This window comes from Oryctolagus cuniculus, chromosome 10 (genome assembly GCF_051225735.1).
Source record: "Oryctolagus cuniculus isolate XC-2025 breed Fujian yellow rabbit chromosome 10, ASM5122573v1, whole genome shotgun sequence".
Lineage (NCBI taxonomy): Eukaryota > Metazoa > Chordata > Mammalia > Lagomorpha > Leporidae > Oryctolagus > Oryctolagus cuniculus.
In genome coordinates this window covers 4,025,953-4,048,502 of record NC_142876.1, presented here as the reverse complement: position 1 = coordinate 4,048,502, position 22,550 = coordinate 4,025,953, and the positions used below count along the sequence as shown (strand labels likewise).

The window sequence follows — 22,550 nt, the reverse complement described above, 5'->3', positions numbered from 1 at the left end:
GCCTTGCGTGGTGCTGTTTGCTTCGTGACCGGAGGGCAGGCAGGGTGCACAAGGCCACTGCCCTGCGGTGAGCACATCCCTTGTGCTGGCTCGGTGCTGGACTACCGGGACAGCCCTGGCAGCTGGCCAGACCCCAGTTGTGGAACTTGCCTTGCTGTTGCTCCCTGAAGGAGTCTGAGGAGTTGGCAGTATGTTAGGGGAGAGTTATGTTTTGGATTTTAATTCATTTAAGTCTGAAAAATATTTTGTATAAAGAAAGTAGAAACAATAAAGAGGTGTTTTGTTTTCTTTTTACCCTAAGGCCTAAACTGGGAAGCCACTTGACTTCAGTTCTAGTCTTTCCTAGCCCATGATTGAAAAAGTTTTGTTGCTTTTACTGTTAACCGCATTTTTATAGCTTTAGTTAATTCTGTATTGTAGCTTCCCTAACACTGTACTTATGTCAAGAATACATGTATTTCATCACCTACATCCTTCCAGGTTGGTTTTATGTATGCAAATAAAATTAAAGAAATTTAGTTGAATATTTTGAATGCTGGAAGGTATATAATAAATGATAATGTTATTCCCCAAAGTCTTTTATTTGAGGTGTTGATGATTTGAAATATTTGTATAAGTGATCTATATTCAGTGTTTATAGATGCCTATCTGCATTTATCTTTTCAAAATAATGCTGAATATATGAGAAGTGGATGAAATCTGCGAATCTGTTTCGTGAAAAGAATTTGTAGCTGCACACATCTAATTTTTAAAGTGAATAATGTTCTTTTGTGTTCAAAGGACATCAAGTTAATGTCTAATTGTTTTTGCACCCTCATTTGAAAGTTTTTCCCCTATCCAGATATGTCTCAAGTAGATATGCCTTCTCTAGTTTAGTCCTGTCTCAATGCATGTTACCTCGTGCCCATTGCACAGTGTAGGCACATGCCAAGAGCAGGGCATAGCCTACTATTGTTTTATTAAGTGCTTTCCCCCAGTTGAGTCACAATAGCTTTAAAATCCCTAAAACATATTTTTAATATTAATCTACTTTTTCTGTTTTTCCTTGAACTTATGATTTATTAAGGAAAACATGAAGACTGTACAACATGATCTTTTGATATGTCTATATGTCAGAATATTCTGATTTAAAGCAAGCTGCGGTCCATATCAGATTCTGTGTTGTCTCTGTTGAAATAGTCCACCAAACTAAAATCATATCTTGCCGATGCTCCAGTGCACAAATGCCCCAAGGTGTTTACTCTAGAAGTGGACCATAACTGTTGCGCTTGGGACTCAGGTCTCAGAAAGGGTCAATTTTGTACAGAACTCTGAGATTACTGGGCAATACATCTCAACCCTTCCAGCTAATCTTACCTTGAGCTCAAATGGTTCCTTAGATCATCCTGACACGCTGGAAGGCCGAGATGGTGACAAAGTCCAAGACAATGCAATGCCTAAGCTGTCTTTCCCTGCTCCAGCAAATCACACAGTCACCATTAGAGAGGCTCGTCTCTATAAATCTGCAAATACTTTTAAATTTATAGAAATTCTGTATATATAATACATACATGATGACCTACAGGATAAATTGCAAGCATACCATATTTGGGAATACATAAGATACAATGGATCGAATAGCTTCTGGTTTTGTAGGATTTCTTTTTAAGAGAATATAAACAGCTTTTTAGGTACGTGTACTGGAACTTGTTTGGTGGAGTTGCTTTATTCAGTGAAATTTAATCTATTGCATTTCTGAATCCTGCATGAAGTCACGTTTTGGACAGATAGTGACGGTTAGTGTCCTTTGACTGATGTATAAAGATCAGAGTTCAGTACTTTGGTGTCAGTGAGTGGTTCCAACAAGGCTACAGGATCGACAGATTTGAATCCCCTATGTTATGGGGATAATCCAAGCACCACTTAGGATCAGTCATGTTGTCTTCGGCTTATTTATGTTGTTCAGAAAAGTATTTTTTGAAAGTGTTCAATAGATTTTTGGAGAGGTTGACCTGGTTTTTTTATTCTTACTCTTTAAAACAGTCGTGAGTTATATAATTCTCCTGATTTGCTATTTATAGAACACAATTGTTTTATGGCCATGATGAAAAATTAAAAGGTGTTCTAGCATAGTAGTTTTAGAAACACTTGAGTTAAGAAGTAGGCATTTAAGCTAGTGGTTAAGATGCTGCGTGGGATGCCTGCATCCCATCTGGGAGTGCTTCTGTTTGAGTCCTGGTTCCGCTGCTGTTACCAGCAGCAGGTTATGGCCCAAGTGATGCTCCGTCTCATTCACATGGGAGACTTGGATTGAGTTCCTGGTTTCTGACTTTGACCTGCCCCAGCCCTGACTGTTGCAGGCATTTTGGGCACTGATCCAGTAGATTTGAGCTCTACCTGTCTCTGTTTGCTTCTCAAAGAAATTTTTTTAAAAAAGTTTTTTTTTAAAGTAATAATGACTTAAGTATATAGCAGAAATAAAAATTGCATAGTCCACCTGAGTCCTGAAGGATTTTCCCAAGGCTGGACATTTATCAGGTGCTTCATTCCCAGCCCCATGACCGTCTGACCCTAAACATTACTTTTGAATCCATAGCACGGAAAGAACTGAGTTGTATTGTTTATATGAAATGATCAAATTTATTAGCAAAAGGGGTTGAGATGATTCATTCTAATCAAATGTACAGTGTTTTTCTGTAATGCAAGTTTGCACTATAATATCGATGAAACATTTTCTTGATATATTATTGTAGCACTAATAGTATAAGGTCCTAGGCCGGCGCCGTGGCTCAATAGGCTAATCCTCCACCTTGCGGCGCCGGCACACCGGGTTCTAGTCCCGGTCGGGGCGCCGGATTCTGTCCCGGTTGCCCCTCTTCCAGGCCAGCTCTCTGCTATGGCCAGGGAGTGCAGTGGAGGATGGCCCAGGTGCTTGGGCCCTGCACCCCATGGGAGACCAGGAAAAGCACCTGGATCCTGGCTCCTGCCATCGGATCAGCGCGGTGCGCCGGCTGCAGCGGCGGCCATTGGAGGGTGAACCAACGGCAAAGGAAGACCTTTCTCTCTCTGTCTCTCTCTCTGTCCACTCTGCCTGTCAAAAAAAAAAAATAAATAAAAAAAATAGTATAAGGTCCTTCCAACAACTTTCACCCATTCCATACAAGTCATAGCTTTCTATTGAGTCACTTTATGATAAGTTGTTTGAATTGAAACAGATTTTTCTTGGAATTTTTACTAATATCTCAGTTCTATCCCAGGTTAATATATTGAAATGCAAAAGAAAATAATATTGGTAGCATTGATTTTATAGTTGATTTTTCTGAATTCATACTCTTCCCTGTTTGCATGTTTTTGGTTTTATTGGTAAGATCCCTCTTATTTATATTTGTTAATTCAATCTAATACTATATTTGACCATCTCTTTAAAGCAGTTGCATCCTGACACTTAGTAAGATTTTTCCTTTTCACGCAGATGTCTTAGACTCAGTAAACATTCTCCTGTTGCTGTGCACATGAAACAGCCCAAGTTCTTGCCCCTCCGAAATAACCTGCTTGTAGCACGTGCAAGGCACATGTGTGACACGCGTGCTGCTTGGAAGGTGGGACACTGAGGGCTTTGTCGTGCCAGGTGTGTCCTTGCCACGTGCTCGTGTCTGCGGGTTGTATGCATGTGAGCTTATCTCTTTGATCATGGGCATTTCTGAAGGATAAAGCTGCGTTTAGATCCTCAGAAAATGACAATCAAATGATTACGGAAAACAAGCACTAAAGAGAGAGAGGAGAGAAAAGAAGAAGGATGTTAAAGTTGTGTGGCTTTCTTTCTGCATTTAGTCCCACGTGCCTCATCTTTTCCACCCGGGCTCTTGCAACTCTTTCTACCTGTATTTACTGATACTTTCCAACTATTTCATTTTATGTTTAGTGATCCTTTTTATCAACAGCGTTTAAAGCATTTTTAAAAAGTCTCGTGTGTGTGTGTATTTTCTAATTATTTCACTGACAATACCATTGACCATTGAATTATAGTTTCCTTCTTGGGAAAAAAGGTGTCTTTCATTAATTTATACGTTTGGACATAACATGGATCATTGCTAGACACATAGGAGGTTCCAATCCATACTTTTCATTTGTTTGATTGACATGGAAGTAATGGAAATATAATCATTTGAAGATTGTTAGAATTGTGTTATAAGCAGCAAATATTGAATGCCAGGGGATTTGGGATGAAGGTATCCGTAGTGGTTGAAATGCATTTTTTTGTTTTTGCCCAAATTATATATATCAGCGAGAACAATGATTTAAAAGAAATTATCTTTTTATGTTCTTTAAGCAGTAATATTAGTCCCATATTTGTAACCACTATTTTAACCTTCCTTACATAAATCCAGTATTTTCTTACTTAACCTGAAGCAATAAAATTTCATTTGGTCCCGACTGGAGCACTGTGGCAATTTAATATGTGTCTTGTTCTCTAGGACTGGACTTGTATGGTTATTTAAAATTGCTTCAACTTTCGAAGCCCTCCGGCCTTGTGACACAGTTGAAAGGAGGTAGTTTGCAAAGGACAGGACAGCCTAGGACTGGAATGGCTCTCATATGCAGTATAATTCCTTCCACCTGTTCTTCTCAGGGTGGCAGTGGGAAGCCCTGTGGGAAACACGTGAACTACTCCAGGGCTAGACCAGCTGAGATCCATCTTAGTGGACCTTGGTTTGCCAGTGGTGTCCAGTTTGGGCTCCTAGACCCTGTTTAGGTGGGGATATGTTGTGGGGCTGTGGTGGGGGAATGTGACCTCTCATCCACACCAGCCCCATGAGGCCCGCCGCCTGCTTTCCTGAAGAGAGTTGTACTGGCTGACCGCTGCTCTCGCCGCCTGCCTTCGTGAAGAGAGTTGTACTGGCTGACCGCTGCTCTCGCCGCCTGCCTTCGTGAAGAGAGTTGTGCTGGCTGACCGCTGCTCTCATTCACTCACACACTGTGTAGCTGCTCCATGCAGCATCACTAGAGTGGAGCGGTGTGTCGAAGACGTGCGGCCCTGAAGTTGGAAACATTACTGCTTGTCTTTTGTCCTAACCCTGGTCTCACTTGCCATGCTGATGAGTTCAGAGCATGTAGTGGAACACGAGACATTCCAGTCAACCTGAATACGATAATTTGGATGAAGAAAATTTTTGTAAGAGTGAGACTTTGAAAGATGAATTCAGAGTTTTGAGGACATGGCAGTTGTAATCCTTGAATGTGTTTCTTTGCAATGAGTCATACTCTTCTTGGTTTTTAGTAGATTAAGGGAAGCCTCAGTTGATAAATAGTTTAGTGCCCCTCCCAGAAGTTATTTTGACAAAAAGCTTTTCAACCCTTGAATTGAATTAAAAGAGCCAGAAAAGTGTATTTCACAGCTTTTAGAACTTGAGTGACATGAGATGCAAGGTGACAGGCTTGCGCACGAGTGAAGGTGAACTTCTTTCCGACATTAACACCAGGACCGAGCCGGCCAACTGGGCACACATGGCCGCAAGGCTGCTGGTGAAGCCGGGGGCTCCCTGGGGGCCTGCGTGAAAGCTCTCCAGGGACTTTTTCCTCCAGCTTTAGTCTGGAAGCCACCCTGAGCCTTTGCAGCTGAATTTAGAAAACGAAAGGTTTTCCAGTCTTAGGTTTCTGAGTTTTCTTGATGTAAATTATACTTCTGTTAGAGAAAATCTGCAACAGGCAGCTCTCAAAGTGTAGCCCAGTTTAACATCCTGAGTTAGCATGCCACTGTTACGGGGGAACATCTCTGATTTCAGGCTGTATCTTCAATCCTTGAGGCAAAGCTTTATTTAGCCTTTGTACACAGACAGGCACACACACAGTACACTGCAGGCCATGGTCAAAGCTGTTCTCAGTGTCGCACTGCATGTGTGTTATGTGGCTTTCTGCATGACTTTCTGATTATTCAACTTACAGAAAATAGTGAGAAAGGTTTTTTTTTTTTTGAAACTTCATGGAAACAGGATGAACAGGTTTGCTGTTGCGTAACGTTGGGATACATGATGTGGTGTCAGTGTGTGTTTCCTGTGGAACAATGTGTTGTCTTCAAGAATATTACGTGTTTTTACTCAGCTATTTCCTGAGCCAAAAGCAATGTAAGAATCTCAAGCTAGATGCATAAGTAGATAGGCAGATATGGGTTATCATGGTGGGTTTTTGACCTTTTCCATTTCTGTTCTTACCCGTCGGATGCTTTGTAAGCAGGAGACGCCCATGTGGATTAACTGAGCACTGTGGTTGTTTATGCACGCCCTTTCATACGCTTCTGTGTTGCAGAAAGGATTACTTCTCAGTTACATGTGCAGCCCTGCAGACATTCATACCGTAACCCTACTGGGCAAAGACCACAGCGCTTTCATTTCATCTCTTGGCGTATTATTACATAATTATTAAAATATAATCATTTAAGAAAGGAGGCTTTTATTCCAAAGAAACTGCCTGTGCTTTGGTGGTGTCTGGTAACTTAGAAATTGTTGAGACGTTCATTAGTGTAGTGGGCTGTTTTGCTGGGGTTGGGGTCAACTTTGCATTGCTTCATGGTGCTACCTTTTCTTTGTTCACAGGGACCAGTGATGCCTGTCAACTAAGTTTTTTAATGTCAGTTTTATTTTACAATAATAATTTTGAGTCAGTCAATAACTCTGTGACACAGGTTTACATGATAATGAATGCATAATTTTAAATATTTTCACAAAATTATCTTTCTTTTTGGCAAAAATTTCATTTTTAGCATGCCAGATCTTAGTAGAAGTGAGTCTGTGTGAGTTGTTAATTCAACAAGACTGGTCTAAAGTGTCATGTAGAGAAGATAAGGAATACCATGTGATTGTTTAACTAAAATTTCATCTTGAATTACGATGGGAGATGTTAACATACTCATATTTATTTCAGGTTCTTCTCTTTTTAGCAGACATTTCATATTAAATGATTTCCTTCTGTAGCTAACTTACATTTTTGGGGTTTTGTCTTAGCTCCTACTAAGATGAATGCAGTCCTAGTTTATTTATTGTCATTGCGCTATGCTATTCCATTTTATTATTAGAGCCTTTATCTGCCTACTCCCCACCTGATGGATGTTTGGATTGTTTAAGATTTATTTATTTATTTTTAATGTGAAAGGCAGAGTGACAGGGCAGCAGAAAGAGGGAGTACAAGAGACCTTCCATCTGCTGTTTCTCTCCGTAGATGGCCAGGACTGTGATTCCATCTGGGTCACACATATGGTTGTCAGGGGCCCAGGCACCCAGGCCATCCTCCTCTGCCTTCCCAGGCGTATTAGCACGCTGGGTCAGAATTAGAGGAGCCATAACTTGAACCAGTGCTCCGCTATAGGCTGCTTCCCTTGCTAACAGAGAGAGAACTGCTGTGCCACAGTGCTGGCCCCAGACGGCTCACGTTTCATTGGTGGAGTTTTTTATTTCAGAATCTTGTATGTCTGCAGTGTGTGCAGTGATTCTGCCTACGCTAAACTTCCTTGGGTAAAGGACAAGGCTTGAACATTTTTTTAAAAGCATTGTTAGAGCAGTTATATTGCAAAATTATCCTGAATTGGATAGATTAGGAAACAACATGAGCATATCATACAGACATGCCTTACTATTAAAAAAAAAAAGTGATAAGGCAAATTTTGTCCAAATACCTTTTTCTTTGTATTTCAGTGAAATGTTTACAGGATTCTCCTTATGTTTCTAATAAGTAGCATGAATAATTCACCTAGTAGGATTCAAAAAGTTTTTAAATAGCATTAAAAATAAATTTGGGCCGGCACCGCGGCTTAATAGGCTAATCTTCCGCCTGTGGCGCTGGCACCCCAGGTTCTAGTCCCATTCAGGGCGCCAGATTCTGTCCCAGTCACTCCTCTTCCAGTCCAGCTCTCTGCTGTGGCCAGGGAGTGCAGTGGAGGATGGCCCAAGTGCTTGGACCCTGCATCCGTGTGGGAGACCAGGAGAAGCACCTGGCTCCTGGCTTCAGATCGGTGCAGTGCACCAGCCATAGCAGCCATTTGGGGGGGTGAACCAACGGCAAAGGAAGTCCTTTCTTTCTGTCTCTCTCTCTCACTGTCCACTCTGCCTGTCAAAAATATATATATATATATATTTATATATATATATATATATATATATATATATATATAATTTGAAGGTGATGAGTACGGAATCTCCTTTTAGAATACTTGATAATGTGGAAAGATGAGGTTATAGATGCAACTTAAAATACAAGCTAAGTGTTTTGATGTAACCTGTCTGTTATGTAATCTGTAGTAGTAGACAAATGCTCTAGTGAAGAGTTTCTCTAAGGCCAAAATATCTATGAAGATAATGCTGTTACTAATATAATCATAACTCAGCTCCCTGTGAGTAATTCCTGTTAACTCTGTACATAACAGTAGTGATTCCTAGTTTTTGTTTTATCAAGTTACGTCAAAAAGTTCAGACAAAAATAAAGCATTGAATGCATGGATGGTTTTTTTATAATACACATTTTCCCTTGTATAGCTGACATTTGAGTATTTAGTCATCTGAAAATTTTGAAGTCTAGAGATACAGATTTTAATTTTGGCTCTTTGATTTCAAATCATTTAAAAAGAGAATGTCAGAGAGATCCTGAGGCACATGCTGACGATCTCGTGTGCACCTCGGCCTCCAGATTTTACAGATAGGTGAACAGAGGCCCAAGCCTCATTGCCACTTCAGCATGGATGCTAATGAAGGTAGCACCTGGACCAGTAACTAAGGAAACTTATTGTAAACATATCAAGACCACTGGATAGAATTCTTAGAGTTAGATTTAGGAGCCGTTATTTAATTTAGGAGTAATCATTAAGTTTTAAAAATATTTATCTACCTGAAAGGCAGTGTGACAGAGAAACAGACAGACGTGTCTTCCATCTGCTGATTCACTCCCCAAATGCCTGCAACAGCTGGGCCAGTCTGACTGGAGCTCATCCAGGTCTCCCACCTGAGTCGCAGGGTCCCAAACACTTGACCTATTAGTGGCCATCTCTTGTGCTGTTTTACCAGGGAGATGGATTGGAGTAAAGGTGCTAGAATTTGAGCCAGGACTCAAAACAGCACTGCAGATGGGATGTGGGCACACCAAGCCATGGGTTAACATGGTGTACAACCTATACCTGCCCCAAGGAATTGCCATAAATTTAGGACAAAAGACAGAAGTCAGTTGACTTTTGTCTCATCACTGACAATCAGAGAAAGAGTTTTGTTTCAGAATGTTTTGGCTGAATGGACACCTTAGACCTTGGACTGTGTAAGGAAAACACTTAAGGAAAAAAAAAAAAAGATTTATTTGAAAGGCACAGTTAAATAGAGACAGGGAGAGACAGATAGAGGTAGAGGTCTTCCATCTGCTGATTCATTCCCCAGATGGCCACAACAGCTGCACCTGCACCACAAGAATCCAAGAACCAGGAACCCGAGGTCTCTCCTGTGGGTAGCAGGGGCCTACGTATTCGGGTTACCTGCTGCTGCTGTCCTAGGTGATTAGCAGGGAGCAGAATCAAAAGTGGAGCATCTGAGGTCGGCCCGCGGCTCACTAGGCTAATCCTCCACCTGCGGCGCTGGCACCCCAGTTCTAGTCCAGGTTGGGGCACTGGATTCTGTCCTGGTTGCCCCTCTTGCAGTCCATCTCTCTGCTGTGGCCTGGGAAGGCAGTGGAGGATGGCCCAGGTCCTTGGACCCTGCACCCGCATGGGAGACCAGGAGGAAGCACCTGGCTCCTGGCTTCGGATCAGCGCAGCGAGCTGGCCATAGCGCCCATTTGGGGGGTGAACCAACGGAAAAGAAGACTTTTCTCTCTGTCTCTCTCTCTTTCTCACTTTCTCAATCTGCCTGTCAAAAAAAAAAAAAAAAAAAAAAAGTGGCGCATCCAGAACTCGAACTGATGCCCATATGGGGTGCAGGCATCGCAGGCGTAGGTTTAACCACAATGCTGGTCCCAGGAAAGCATTTCTTGATAGGAATTATGTCACACGGTGTACAATTAAAATCACTTCCCTCAAAACCTTCACACCACCCCTCCGTTGTACTGTGATTCCCCACATTGCTGTTGAGAGTCTGCTGTCATTTTGATTTGCTTTCCTTATTCCTTTTTTTCCTTTTGAGATCTCCTTCTATCCGGTAGAGATGTCCAGTGAAGCACAGGGAACGGGCGGGTTACAAGCAGCGCCTTTCTCTTGTCAGTGTGAACGCGTTGCTTGGCATTCTCGGCTTCTTAATTCACTTCATGAAATACACACCAAGACCCTACTGCCTAAGAGCTGCCAGTGACTTTGAAGCCTCATCGCTCCCCTGAGCCTGGCCTGTGCTGATCACACTTCTGACCTTTGCAGAGCCAGTCACAGCTGTTTTTGAAAATTAATTTATTCATGTTTAGAATTTTAAAAATTGAATTTTAAATGTTTAGTGTACAGAGGACTGTGAGGGAGAAAAATGCGGTAATATGGCTGATATCCGTGTATGTCAGTCTTGGTGTATCTTGGAAATCTGCCACAGTTTGTGAAATAACACAAATGCTAAGGAGAGAGGACCCACTGGGTGAGGAGTGGGAGACCTGGGGTACCCACGGCCCCATCTTGCAGTGATACAAGCGTCTCACCACTGATTGTGCCGTCTGGGGCACCAAGGCAGCGAGGCCCTTCATAGTTGTCTTTACCCACTGGTCAAAAAGCACGTTAGAGGCACACTGGGTATGGCCCCTTTTGCCCAGAAAGATAGGCGTGAAACCGAGGACCGTGGTCTCTTGGATGCCTGTGTGATTTACCTTCTCAAACTGCAGTTGTTAGTCAAGGTACTGTAAAAGTCTCTTAGCTGCTGAGTTTTCACAAAACCTCTTTCATATGTTAGAAATTCAATTAAAGAAGAAATGTCTAGCCTCTGCTACTGCCTCACGCCCGTCCCAGGGCTGCGCGCTGGGGGTGCGGGCGCGGCAGGTTTGGAAGCGCAGCCGGCTGGCCCGGCAGTGCCGTGCTCCCAGCTCTGAGGTCTCCCTGCACTGCCTTTCGCCGGGGCCTTCCCTGTTGGCTCTGCATTTCCAGTTGTCACCTGCCATCTAATTTCTGATCCGATGCTGCCGCTGGAAGGCGTCTGTTTCTGTTGTTGTAACTGTTGTTTTTCTGATGTGAGTTCAGTTTTGTGGATGCTTTTTCTCTCTTATTGGCGTATGATTTCCTGGAGAGCCCAGCTGACCCCGTTTCCTCCTTGATTTCTCTCTGGGCTCTAGAAAGGTGTCTTGGTGTAGCGGGTGTCGAGGGGTTCCTGTGTCCTTTCAGACTCACACCCATGCCCTGAGAGCGGATCTCCCACAGCACAGCGGATCTCCCGTCTTGGCCTTGTTCCATCCTGGAGAGTCCCCAGGGTGCCCTCCTGAAGGAAGGGCTGGGACCCTGAGGAGGTGGCAGTGGCCTGCAGGTACTTTGAGTACGTGGTCCCAGGACACATCTTGCAGAACAGTTGACACTGCAGTGTTTCCACTTCATTTCCAAGTGCCAGTGAGTGAACCAGCTCACTTTGGTGAAGCAGTGAGGTTTCCTGAAAGTCGAGTGGTGATCTTAGTTTGTTATCTGGCTCCCGTCATTTCACAGCAGGCTCTCAGGTTTGGTTGAGCATTTTTACTACACGTGAGTGATAGAGTACGTATATTGAGGTTTCATGGATGTAATTGTGTTAAATGTACATCATGGTAGATTTAAAAATGAAGGATTTGTTTCGTCATTTATAAAGTTGTTATACAGTGTAGGGAACTGTTCGTTAAAAGATAACATCTCCTTAAACCTCCTTATTTCTTTCTTATAGGAGAAGGTTAGATCCACAATAAATACATGAAGAAATAAGTAGATAGGGGAATTCATCTTGGAAATAAGATCCCTGTCATGGTTTTGAAATGTTAAATGCATGAAGACCCATCAAAGAGATGAACGGACATGATATTTTTTATAGTGCATTTTAGAGTATTTAGTTACATTTGTCATCTCCAGTACTAGTAAGCAGTGATCAGATGACAGTAATTTCAAAGTCCGTCTGTACTAATGGGTGTAACTTTAGTGTCTTCTCACATACATTATATACATAAATAAACTAGTAATTTTCATCTTTTAGTATTAGTGATGCACTTCAAACAGGGCATTTTAAAAGTATTTAGCCTTTGATGTCTTTTATATTTAAGATCTAACTTTATAAATATATAGTGATAAATGATAAAAGAAGAGGGATTTGTGTAAAAGTCAGATTCTTGGTTCAGTCAGTAGGGACTTAGGAAACTGCATGGTTAATTTGTTAAAGTAATTCACAAGTGCCTCAAAACGGGCGAGTTAGTGACTGGGGGTCGGGATTTTTTCTCTGTCCCTAAGAGGCTAAGGTTAAATCCCTTCTGTGAAAGTATACATTCTTTCTGCAACTCCTTATTTATATCCTAATTTACAGCACAGATACTGTGATGTTATTTTTTAGGGGAATTAGCTGCGTAAAAGTATAGCCCAATTTTTGGTATCTGTCCCGAGACACTATGGTTCCTGCGTGCTTTGGCACATAGCCTATCCTCCTACTACAATACCATCCTAAACTAATTAGCTGGATACTGTTAATCATAGAAATTGCTTGAGATTCAGTTATATTAAAAATAACAGGTAAATTTTTGGTATGATTTCGTGAATGCAAGTAGATAGGGACTGCAGATCACTCAGAGGAAACAATAATTTTGAGCGTGGTTCATATTCCCATTGTTATTAAAAGAATCAAAAGATCTTGTTCTATGAACTGTGAGTGGGAAAGGTTTTCTCCTGTAAGTACTAAGTTGTTATTTTCAGTTTTTTTTTTCCATATAGGTGGTGATTGCAGTTTCTTTTTGTCTCAGGCTTGTTTTCTACAAACCTTTAGATACACTGTATTTCTATCTTTTGTCAAAGGGCACTTTGTGTCCCTGTTTGGTGATGCAGAAGAACCCTGTGTTTAGGGAGCACCTTGGGGTTCCTGTTCTGCAGGGAGCGAGGAGGTGTGGGGCGCTGGTGCGGTTGAGCAGTGGTGCTGTTCCCACAGCCCCAGCGCCCGCCTGGCAGGCAGCAGGGCTTGTCTGAGCAGTTGAGTATGGATAGCATTTCATTTAGCCTTTGCTCTGACAGCCCATGCCCTGGATAAGTGGTGTAGGCCTACACAGGTGAAATCTATTCTCACTTTTGCCTCAGGGGTGACTGGACTGTAACAGAATTTTTCAAACCCGTTGGGCCCAACCGCAAAGCAGAGAATAAATGGCTGAAGTGCCAGGCCTGGACAGAAAAATCAATGCCTGGTTATACAGACATGACAGACCAGGCCTGCAGTTCTCACAGAGGCTGTGTGTGCACCACACTGGAGGGTCATGGCACGCTCTGGTGGGGCCTTGGTGGCAGTGTGCCGGCTGTATTCACGTTGTTCTCTCTCTCGTCTGTGCAGGAAATTTACATGCCACTTATGTGATAGGAGCTTCACGGAGAAGTGGGCCCTGAACAACCACATGAAGCTCCACACAGGAGAAAAGCCGTTTAAGTGCAGCTGGCCCACGTGCCACTACTCATTCCTCACCGCCTCGGCCATGAAAGACCACTACAGGACGCACACAGGTGTGCCATGCCAGCTCCCGCCCTGGAGGCGGGCGCCCGGGGCTGGGGATGTGCCCACTGGTTGTCTCGAGAGCTGTCTGTGAGAATGATGTCCTTCTGTAGAGCTCGCTTAAGACTGTGGTAATCACATATGAAAATCGATTGCAATGGAAAAGGGGTGTAGTGCCCTTCATTGCTGACCACTGATACTCAGGGTCTTCTTAAGAGGACATTCCAGTGTGTGTGCACACTTGTGAACATGCATGCGTCTAAACAGAATCAGTTCATATGTGGCAGCTCATGTGTGGGGTGTGTGTGTGTGTGTGTTTATATAGATGTGCATATTTGTATGGGTGTAAGCACATCTTTTTAGAAGATTATTTAGGGAGATTAAATTTTTGAAGAGATGGAGTCTTGGATTTTGTTGCTGACATAATGTAAATCCCATAATATTTTTGAACATTGTTGAATCTTGATTTTATGTGCCCTTTAAGCAATTTTGAATCATTGTTTCTTTCAGGGGATAAAGTTATCAGATCTAAGAGTTTTGATAATTAAGGGACTAATCAGAATTTAGCCACTGCTTTTTAAGAAAATTCACATATAAACAGTCTAGATTCCCATGTGTTTACATCAAAACATCCAAAGGACTGAGTGGAATTTAAACTATTGGTAGTTACAGCCCCATTGAGAATGCACTCAGAATTTTTGTTTTAGGCTTTTATAATATGCATCCCATTACTACCCTATTGTTATATGCTGTTTAGCACTTGTTTTTCTTTGTCTAAGTACAGTGGCCCACAACTTGCTTGTAAGCCCATCTTTGAGTACCCATCTTATATCACTGTGTTCCTGTGAGCTCTTTGATATTTCTGTAGTCTCCTTTCTGTTTACACCTCTCAGAATGAATTTTGTTTCAGGGAAAACAAAATAATAAATTTTAATCAGCATCCCCAAATGTTTTCTGATTGCCAAGCATCCTGTATTACTGTTAGAAATTATAGGTGGAAAGTTCTTCGGCAGCAGTTGGTGGGAAGCCCAGGCCTCCTTAGCCTCCCTGACAAGGGTGTTGACGATTTAAGGTCTCCAGCCTGCCCTGAGAGATCACTTATATCGAACAGCAGATGAAAAGCCAGTGCAGATGTAATTTATCGTCGGCGTTTCCTTCTAAAGAATAATTGTGGAGACTTGGCTGGATCAATAATATGGATTTTTGTTGTTAGGTCTTGTAGTGTGCACCATAATGAGAGATAGGGGACAGTGGCTGTTTTCTAATAGAAAATAAAGGATTGGTTTCCATGTCTTTCTGCATTTGAATGCAAAATGGCACACTTGAAACTAATTCAAGTTGTTACAAAAAGAAGTCCCCCATTGTATCTCTGCTATCATGCAAATATACCTTGCTAAATGAACTCCTCTGTACTGAGGGAAATATTGTATTTAATTTTGTCTTAAAAGATTTTTTTTCTAAAAAAAAAAAAAAAAAAGCCCCTAACTGTTGGCTCACTATTCAACCCTAACCCTTTACCTGCTAAAAAAAAAAAAAAAAAAAAAGAAAAGTGAAAATTGAACTTAGAATGAAAAACAAATCAGGCCACCACAGTAAATGTGACATATAATTCATTGGAGACTGCCTTCCTAAATAAAATCCTACACATCAAAAAATCAAGGTCACCATTGTATCTGTACTCAAATCACATGAGAAATTAATAATTTTATTTTTGTATTTGCACGTAGACTAGGGAAGGGAGTAAAATAGTATATGCAGAATATGCACACAGTAAGTTCAAAGCATTTGTGGAAAATGGAATTAAAATGTAAGGTTATTTTGATGTGATGCAATATTGAAATACACATGCATGTTTTCATAATATGCATTTTCTATAATCCTAAGACCCCTCTTATACACAGCGTATCTGTCTACTTGTAGGGAATATAACGATCATGAGGATTTTTCTGTGCTTGCTAATATTTTCAAAGAAGTTTATACATAACAGACAGGAAGAATACTTTTCATGAACCAAAAGTAATAAGTATTCCCTTTGCTCATTAGAAATTTCGGAAGTTGGATGATACAGCACCAGTATTCCCCTCACCACCCACCGACTAATGCATGTGTGTGCACACCTCACATGCATGTATGTGTTCTGGCTCAAACATGCATTCCCACACAAGAGTTAACACCCTCAAAACTGTGCTGATGGATAAATTACTGAGAACACTTGTGCCTTAACAGAATAGTGTGTTAATATTAACGAGCAAATTGTCTTTAGGGATTAAAAAACAGTCTATTCTCAGTGTTATTTAATTGATAATACAGCTAGTTAGAAAGATTTATATTTCAAATTGATTAAATAATTAAATGAGTGATTATAATTAAACTTTATTCTTCACAGCTCATCTCCTCTATTCTTTCTGCATTGAAATAATGATACCAAAGAGTAAACTTAACCACAAAATAGGAAAGTAAAGATAGTAAAAATATTTAAATTTGGCTTTATTTTTGAATGATAATAATGAAAATTTTAACATACCATTGGGAAATACATTTAAACATTTTAGTTAAAATTCATATTAATATGTGTTCATTTAATTTTGAAAAGCCAATAATACTGTTAAGAGAATATTATTTTTTATCAAAGTTATTGTGCCTTCCTATGTGTACTGTTTATTCTACCCTTTAAAAAGCAATTGTAATTTCCAAAATGCTACAAGAAAAATTTCTGTTATAACATACTAGAATGTTTGGAACAAAGCAGGCTGACACAGGCACACCCTGGGAAGACTTGTTGCATTAAATATCTAAATGAGTAAAGTGCATAAAGATAGATACAATGATTTATTTTATTTCTGGAAAGTATTTTATAATTTCAATGCATCTCTCTAGGGTTAGCATTTTTATTCCATTTTGTCCTTCTTTGTGAATCTTATGGGATGAACTGCCTAGCTAGCCAGCACTTATTGCCTTAACGTGCTACAATAGAAAGATATATTGCATTTATAAACCGTAGAGCCGAATGTTAGCCTGTATAAAGAAGCGTTAAAGAAAATGAGCATTTGCAGACTTTTCACAAACGCTAAGTCTGTCAAATATGTCTCCCATTGTTGCAGAGATTTCCAGTTTAGAGCTATCATTACAGATAAAAAATAGGAATGTTTGTGTGATTTCTTCAGCAATCGCTAGCTTCCTTTTTTTATGCCACAGAAGTTTGAGAAACAACAGCACTGAATTACTGTTTGCACTGAGTCAAGTAGACTTTATTACTTGGAACTTCAGTGCCTTTCAGGAAACCATTTAATTCATATTATTAAGTAGGAAGTGACTAGAGAAGACCTTGCTAGAATCAGGTAAAGCTAATTCAGTGTTCTTAAGTATTCAGAAAATTTGGTATGTTTCATTTCAGTAGAATCATACATACTGTATATTACCTATTCCAAGCAGTCTTTACTCAGCTTAGAAAGGCCAGATGTATGGGAATTGTAAAAAATCAGGATATGCATAAAAACTGTTCAAGTGCATAAAGCAGCCCCATCTGGAAGACATCTACCAGAAATGAAGTTGTACAAAACCATTCCATTGATAATAAAGCTAATTTTTATGGGTCTGACAAGTATGTAATTATGTTCAGTGGTGCTTTTCAGATTTTATCACAGTCAATAAACCGCAGTGGTAATTTCATTCCCATTTGACATATTTACATGGAAACATTTGATTGGAGGAATTAGTAACCCTGAAAGCCTTGATAGATATGTTTTAATGATCTGTGACCTCCGCAGTCCCTCATCTGTTTATTGTTGCAACAGGCGAGAAGTCGTTTCTATGTGACCTCTGCGGCTTTGCCGGTGGGACCCGGCACGCCCTCACCAAACACCGCCGGCAGCACACAGGTCAGTACCAAGTCCATCCCAGCTGCTTTCTGCAGGCACCAGCATGAGGCGTCAAACTCATCCATTCCCTTTCCACTGAATTTTTATACATCAGTTTACTTGAGGGATTACAGAAAATCCTGTTGGCATAATGTGAGATTTTAAGTGGCCTGTTTTTGTTTGTTGCAATATATATTTAAAAATAAGATATGTTAACATGTTTCAGGGATCAAGTGTCCTTGGTAAATTCATGTTAAGTGAGAGAAAAAGACCAATTTGACTGTAAAAGCCCAGTAGTGCAAGGCTGTTTTCTCTGTAGTGAAGGCTCTGCCTTGGGTTTGGGTGTGGGAACCAGCGAGTGCATGTCGCCCGTCACCCACCTCCCTCTGCAGCTGCCCTTGTACTCTGACCTTTTCTGTCTACCTGCCCTGCACTGCCCTCCTGTTCCTCAGTTCATGGGCAACCAGACATGAATTCAAGTTCTTGCTTTTTCGCGTTCTTGCTATATAAAGTAGATAACAATGAAGAAGTAATGCAAGAGGTGATTATGGACATTGGAGAAGATCTTTTCCCCCCCATGATGCACATTTTGGGTGATTTAACAACAACAATAACAAAAAAAAATGGGTTCTTTGATTAGGAACACTTAAGGATGAAAAGTTTTAACCATTTTTCAGATTTTATTACCTACTTGATATAGTCTAATGGATCTCACAAGTAATTATTTTCATGATTCCAAATTGTATGTGCCTGAGCCTGTTTATCTAATAATTAACAGAATCACTCCTGTCAAATGTTTCCTGCTTCAAATGAGGTCATGGGGTATCCCCATTGATAGCTACACGTTGTGCTTTTCTCTGAGTACCACGAAAATGGTTGAGTTTGGCCAATATACCCAAAATGATGTGAAATAAAGGTGGCTTAAATATATCATCTTTGAGCAATATGATTCTTGATTCGCTGTATTTAACAGGTATATAGGTGGTTTCACTGCCCAATGTAGCATTTTCATGATCAATGAAAATTAATAGTTGCTGATCCTCTTAGCACATTGAGTCTATATGATTTGGATTTCCATTTGGAGCAAGACTTCACTGTTGAGTCGAAGGGACATTTCCAATGTTTAGTGTAATGTTAGAAACAGGAATTGAGGCCGGCGCCATGGCTCAATAGGCTAATCCTCCGCCTTGCGGCGCCGGCACACTGGGTTCTAGTCCTGGTCGGGGCGCCGGATTCTGTCCCGGTTGCCCCTCTTCCAGGCCAGCTCTCTGCTGTGGCCCGGGAGTGCAGTGGAGGATGGCCCAAGTACTTGGGCCCTGCGCCCGCACGGGAGACCAGGAGAAGCACCTGGCTCCTGGCTTCAGATCAGCATGGTGTGCCGGCCACAGCGCGCCAGCCGCGGCGGCCATTGGAGGGTGTACCAATGGCAAAGGAAGACCTTTCTCTCTGTCTCTCTCTCTCACTGTCCACTCTGCCTGTAAAAAAAAAAAAAAAGAAAAAAAAAAAGACAGAAAGAAACAGGAATTGAGTGTGGAACATGAAAACTCTAAGTGCATAGGAGCCACCTGTGCACTCATTCTTGTAGTTCGCCAACTTAAGGACTCTGTGTAAGAGATGACAGGAGAGGCCTAGTGCATGCAGTTGTCCTTGAGTGCTGTCCTGCAGTTGGACATCTTTGGAGTAACACTGCTCATGAAGAGTTTTAGTGTTGACAGAGAGTTCAGTTTATTGGTGCAAATTGTCGCTATTTGAGTGTCATCATAGTTTGCCTTTCCTCACCTGGTGTGGTCCCAGGAGACAAGAGTCTCCCTTTGTGTTCCCTCCAGTGGATCAAGCCCCCTCTTCCCAGCACAGTGGGGACAGGAATGCTGCAATCACTGGCGTTCCAGGTGATGGATCGATCAGCAAGCCTGCATTGAGCCAGCACAACTTTATATTTTATGTCAGGTCCAGAGGCTCCTTATTACTTTGCTATTAACTTTATACCATATAGGACAATGTCTCACAGACAGGGGTATCTGTCTTTTTGGCATTTATCTGCCTCTGTGGCACAAATCAAACATGATTCTTTAATACCAAAGTCAGTTCTTAAGACTGTTAACTTCGACAAAACAGCTTAGTAAAACTCAGTCTAGGCACTTAGTTTTTAAGCTGGATTTAAAATATTTAAGCAACATACAACTTTTTCCCCCTAGGCCAAAACTGAATGGTGCGTTTGAAATCTGTGCTCCTCTGTTGTTTTCCTCTTTGACATGGTTACCTATTTACCACAGACTCCCCACGCAAATTACAATTAGCTTGGAAAGAGATAAGTATCCAAAGTGTTCCAAATGGCGTAAATAATTCCCTACTGCGATACAGACTGTCTAGGGGCTGACACGACACATCTTCCATTCTAAGATTTACTTCTATCACCTGTCAGAGACCCTTGATTCAAGGGCACAAGAGCAAACCCTCACTTGCACTTGAGATTCTTGGCCGGCTTAATAACCCCCGCCTGCCCTAAGGAACGCAAAGTGTGTGTTTCTGAGAAACGCGGTCAGGCACTCTGAAGGATGGTTGACGTGCAGAGGGATGGATACACACCGTGTCCACAGCCATCCTGGTGTCCTTGCTCGGTCTTTTGTTTACTTTTCTATCCATGGTGCTGAAGGTGCAACAAATCCCTTCCTTGTTACTTTGTCCAAGGTTATTGCTTGTGAGGGAAACTATGCAAAGCAGCAGTCTAAACTGATAGGTGCTGTTAGGTCGTGTGAAGGAGAAATGGGATGGAAATTGGCCACATTCTGCTTATTTGGATAGGCTGCATACAGGTAACCCTGCCGAGTTACAGACAGCGTGTTGAGAGTAGTTCATTCTTCCTCATGGTGCCAGTGGTTCATGTCCGGGCTGGAATGACGGAGTGTGTAGAAGCAATGCTCCCAGTCAGTCTACCTTCCATAAAACACATGCCTTGGAAACTGCGTAGACCTTTTAATATAATGCTTGTTGCATCTCAATCAAGAAACAGTTATTTGGAAACTCAAATTCTGATTTCAGCTTTGTAAAATTTGTTTTTAAACCCAACAGTCTAGAAGCTGGATTTATGCTTTTGACTATGCAAGTAAATTGAGACTAACAAACAAGGAACTCATGTATTTCTGCAGCTTATTTTCCTGATTTGTTTTTTAAGATTGCCAAATTATATATTAAGAGCAATAATGTTGAATGTGTAACAAAACTGATGAGTTTTAAATTAACTCATATACAGATTTGAATAAACTGCAGTATGTATTAACTGACAAGGTGTTCCTACTCCATCAATCACTCAGATGCATCAACCTTCCTTAGCCTAAGACTTAATTCAGCATCATATTTCAGTAGCATAATATTTTCCCCTGCCAGTCAGTATGATTCATAATTTCTTAATATTGCACAGTGTAATCTATGGCATGATCAAGGTGAATAAAAAATAACCATTAATAGTTTACTATAATATGATACTAGCTTCATGTGAATTTCAAATTATTAGAATTATAGAGAATATTAATGGCATTATTCGTTAAAAATATTGTTAAATTTAAATTGTGTCACATAAAAATGCCATGAATGTTTGTTTGTTTATTTTTAAACTTATTCAAGAGGCAGAGAGACAGAAGAGACAGACAGTTAGACGGAGACTGCTCCTATCCGCTCGTACACTCTCCAAACGCCCACAACGTGGGGGCTGGCCCAGGCTGTGCCTAGGAGCTGGGAACTCAGTTCAGGTCCCCCATGTAAGCGGTAAGGGCTCAAGCACTGGGAACATCATCCCCTGCTTCCCAGGCTCATTAACAAGAAGCTGAGTCAGATCATAGAATAGCTGAGACTCAATGAGACTCTGACATGGCATGTAGGCCTCCCACGAGAGAGCTTAGCCCACTGTGCCCCACCTCCTGCCCCTGAACACCTTTCTGAAGGCGCTTATGTTGAACTCCCAAACAAAGAAAATTATGTTTAAAGACCCAGTGATCGTTAGTTCATACTGTGGACTAGGGCAATGAGGTTGACAAACATCTTTACCCCTACCAGACACCTGCCACACCCATGAGAAACGGTAGCTTAAAAACGTCTCCACGGTTAGCATTATAAACAAGGTACCAGTGAGCTGGAGTTCCAGAGCATTTTATATGTTTGACTGGAATAAGGAGACATAAGAATATATTTGTGAATATGTGTAATGAGCAAAATCTATAAATTGAACATTTAGATTGATTATATTAAAAGTGGAAGTATTAGATTATCTATCTTAAAGTCTCACACCACTATCATGATCGTGATTGTATTGTTTTGGAAGAAAGGTGAACAAGATTAGAATCCAGAAATAGGCCTGCTCATGTATTTGACACATATTTTCAAGCAAAGCAGATTAATTAGAGATAAATCTTCAAAGCATGTGCAAAACCTTTGCAGTGGAAACTTCGAAACACCACTGAGAAAAAATAAATAGATCTAAGTGGAATAATAGACCATGTTCATGGATCAGAAGATTTATTGTTATGCAGATTATAGTTACTCCCACATTGATGAGTCCACGTCTCATCTGTGTTTTTAAGAAATTGGCAAGTTGATTTTAAACTTCATATGGAAATGCAAAGGTCTGAAATAGTCAAACAAGGTCAGGAAAGAAGAACAAAAGTGGAGGGCTTTTACTACCTGACTTCAAGACTTATTATAAAGCTACAGTATTCAGGCTATCCTGATGTTGTCATCAAGGTGGACAGTGCGTCACTGGGATGGAATGGAGGTCACAGAAATTGACTCGCACCCTGTGATTAGTTTTTCGACACAGGAGCAAAGATTTATCCTTTCCAGCATATGATTGGGAACAACTGCATTCATGTACGGTAAAAGTGAATTTTGATTCATACTTTGTACCATACTTCATGTATGTAGATTAGCTCACACTGGTCATAATCTAAATGTAAAATCTAAAACTTTAAATCCTGGATGAAAACATAGGAGAAAAAAATCTTTGTCACTTTGAAATATCAAAGATTTCTTAAATCGCATTATCAATAACTTCATCTAGAAAAGAAGTAACTTGAAAAATTATAAATTGTAACCTACAAGC

At 41.0% G+C, this 22,550-nt stretch overlaps 1 protein-coding gene across 4 annotated transcripts in view; it reads left to right on the top strand.

The window, feature by feature from the left end:
* The window catches only part of ZNF407 (zinc finger protein 407), a 455,442-nt gene that overhangs the window by 256,405 nt on the left and 176,487 nt on the right, over positions 1 to 22,550 (top strand). For all 4 annotated transcript variants that reach the window (XR_011379296.2, XM_008261471.5, XM_089304977.1 and 1 more), the window contains exons 5-6: positions 13,446 to 13,612; positions 17,396 to 17,479. Coding sequence is in view for 3 of the 4 variants with exons in the window: in XM_008261471.5 (XP_008259693.4) it covers positions 13,446 to 13,612; positions 17,396 to 17,479 (251 nt within the window). In the remaining variant the exon portion in view is untranslated. The remainder of the gene's footprint in view (positions 1 to 13,445; positions 13,613 to 17,395; positions 17,480 to 22,550) is intronic.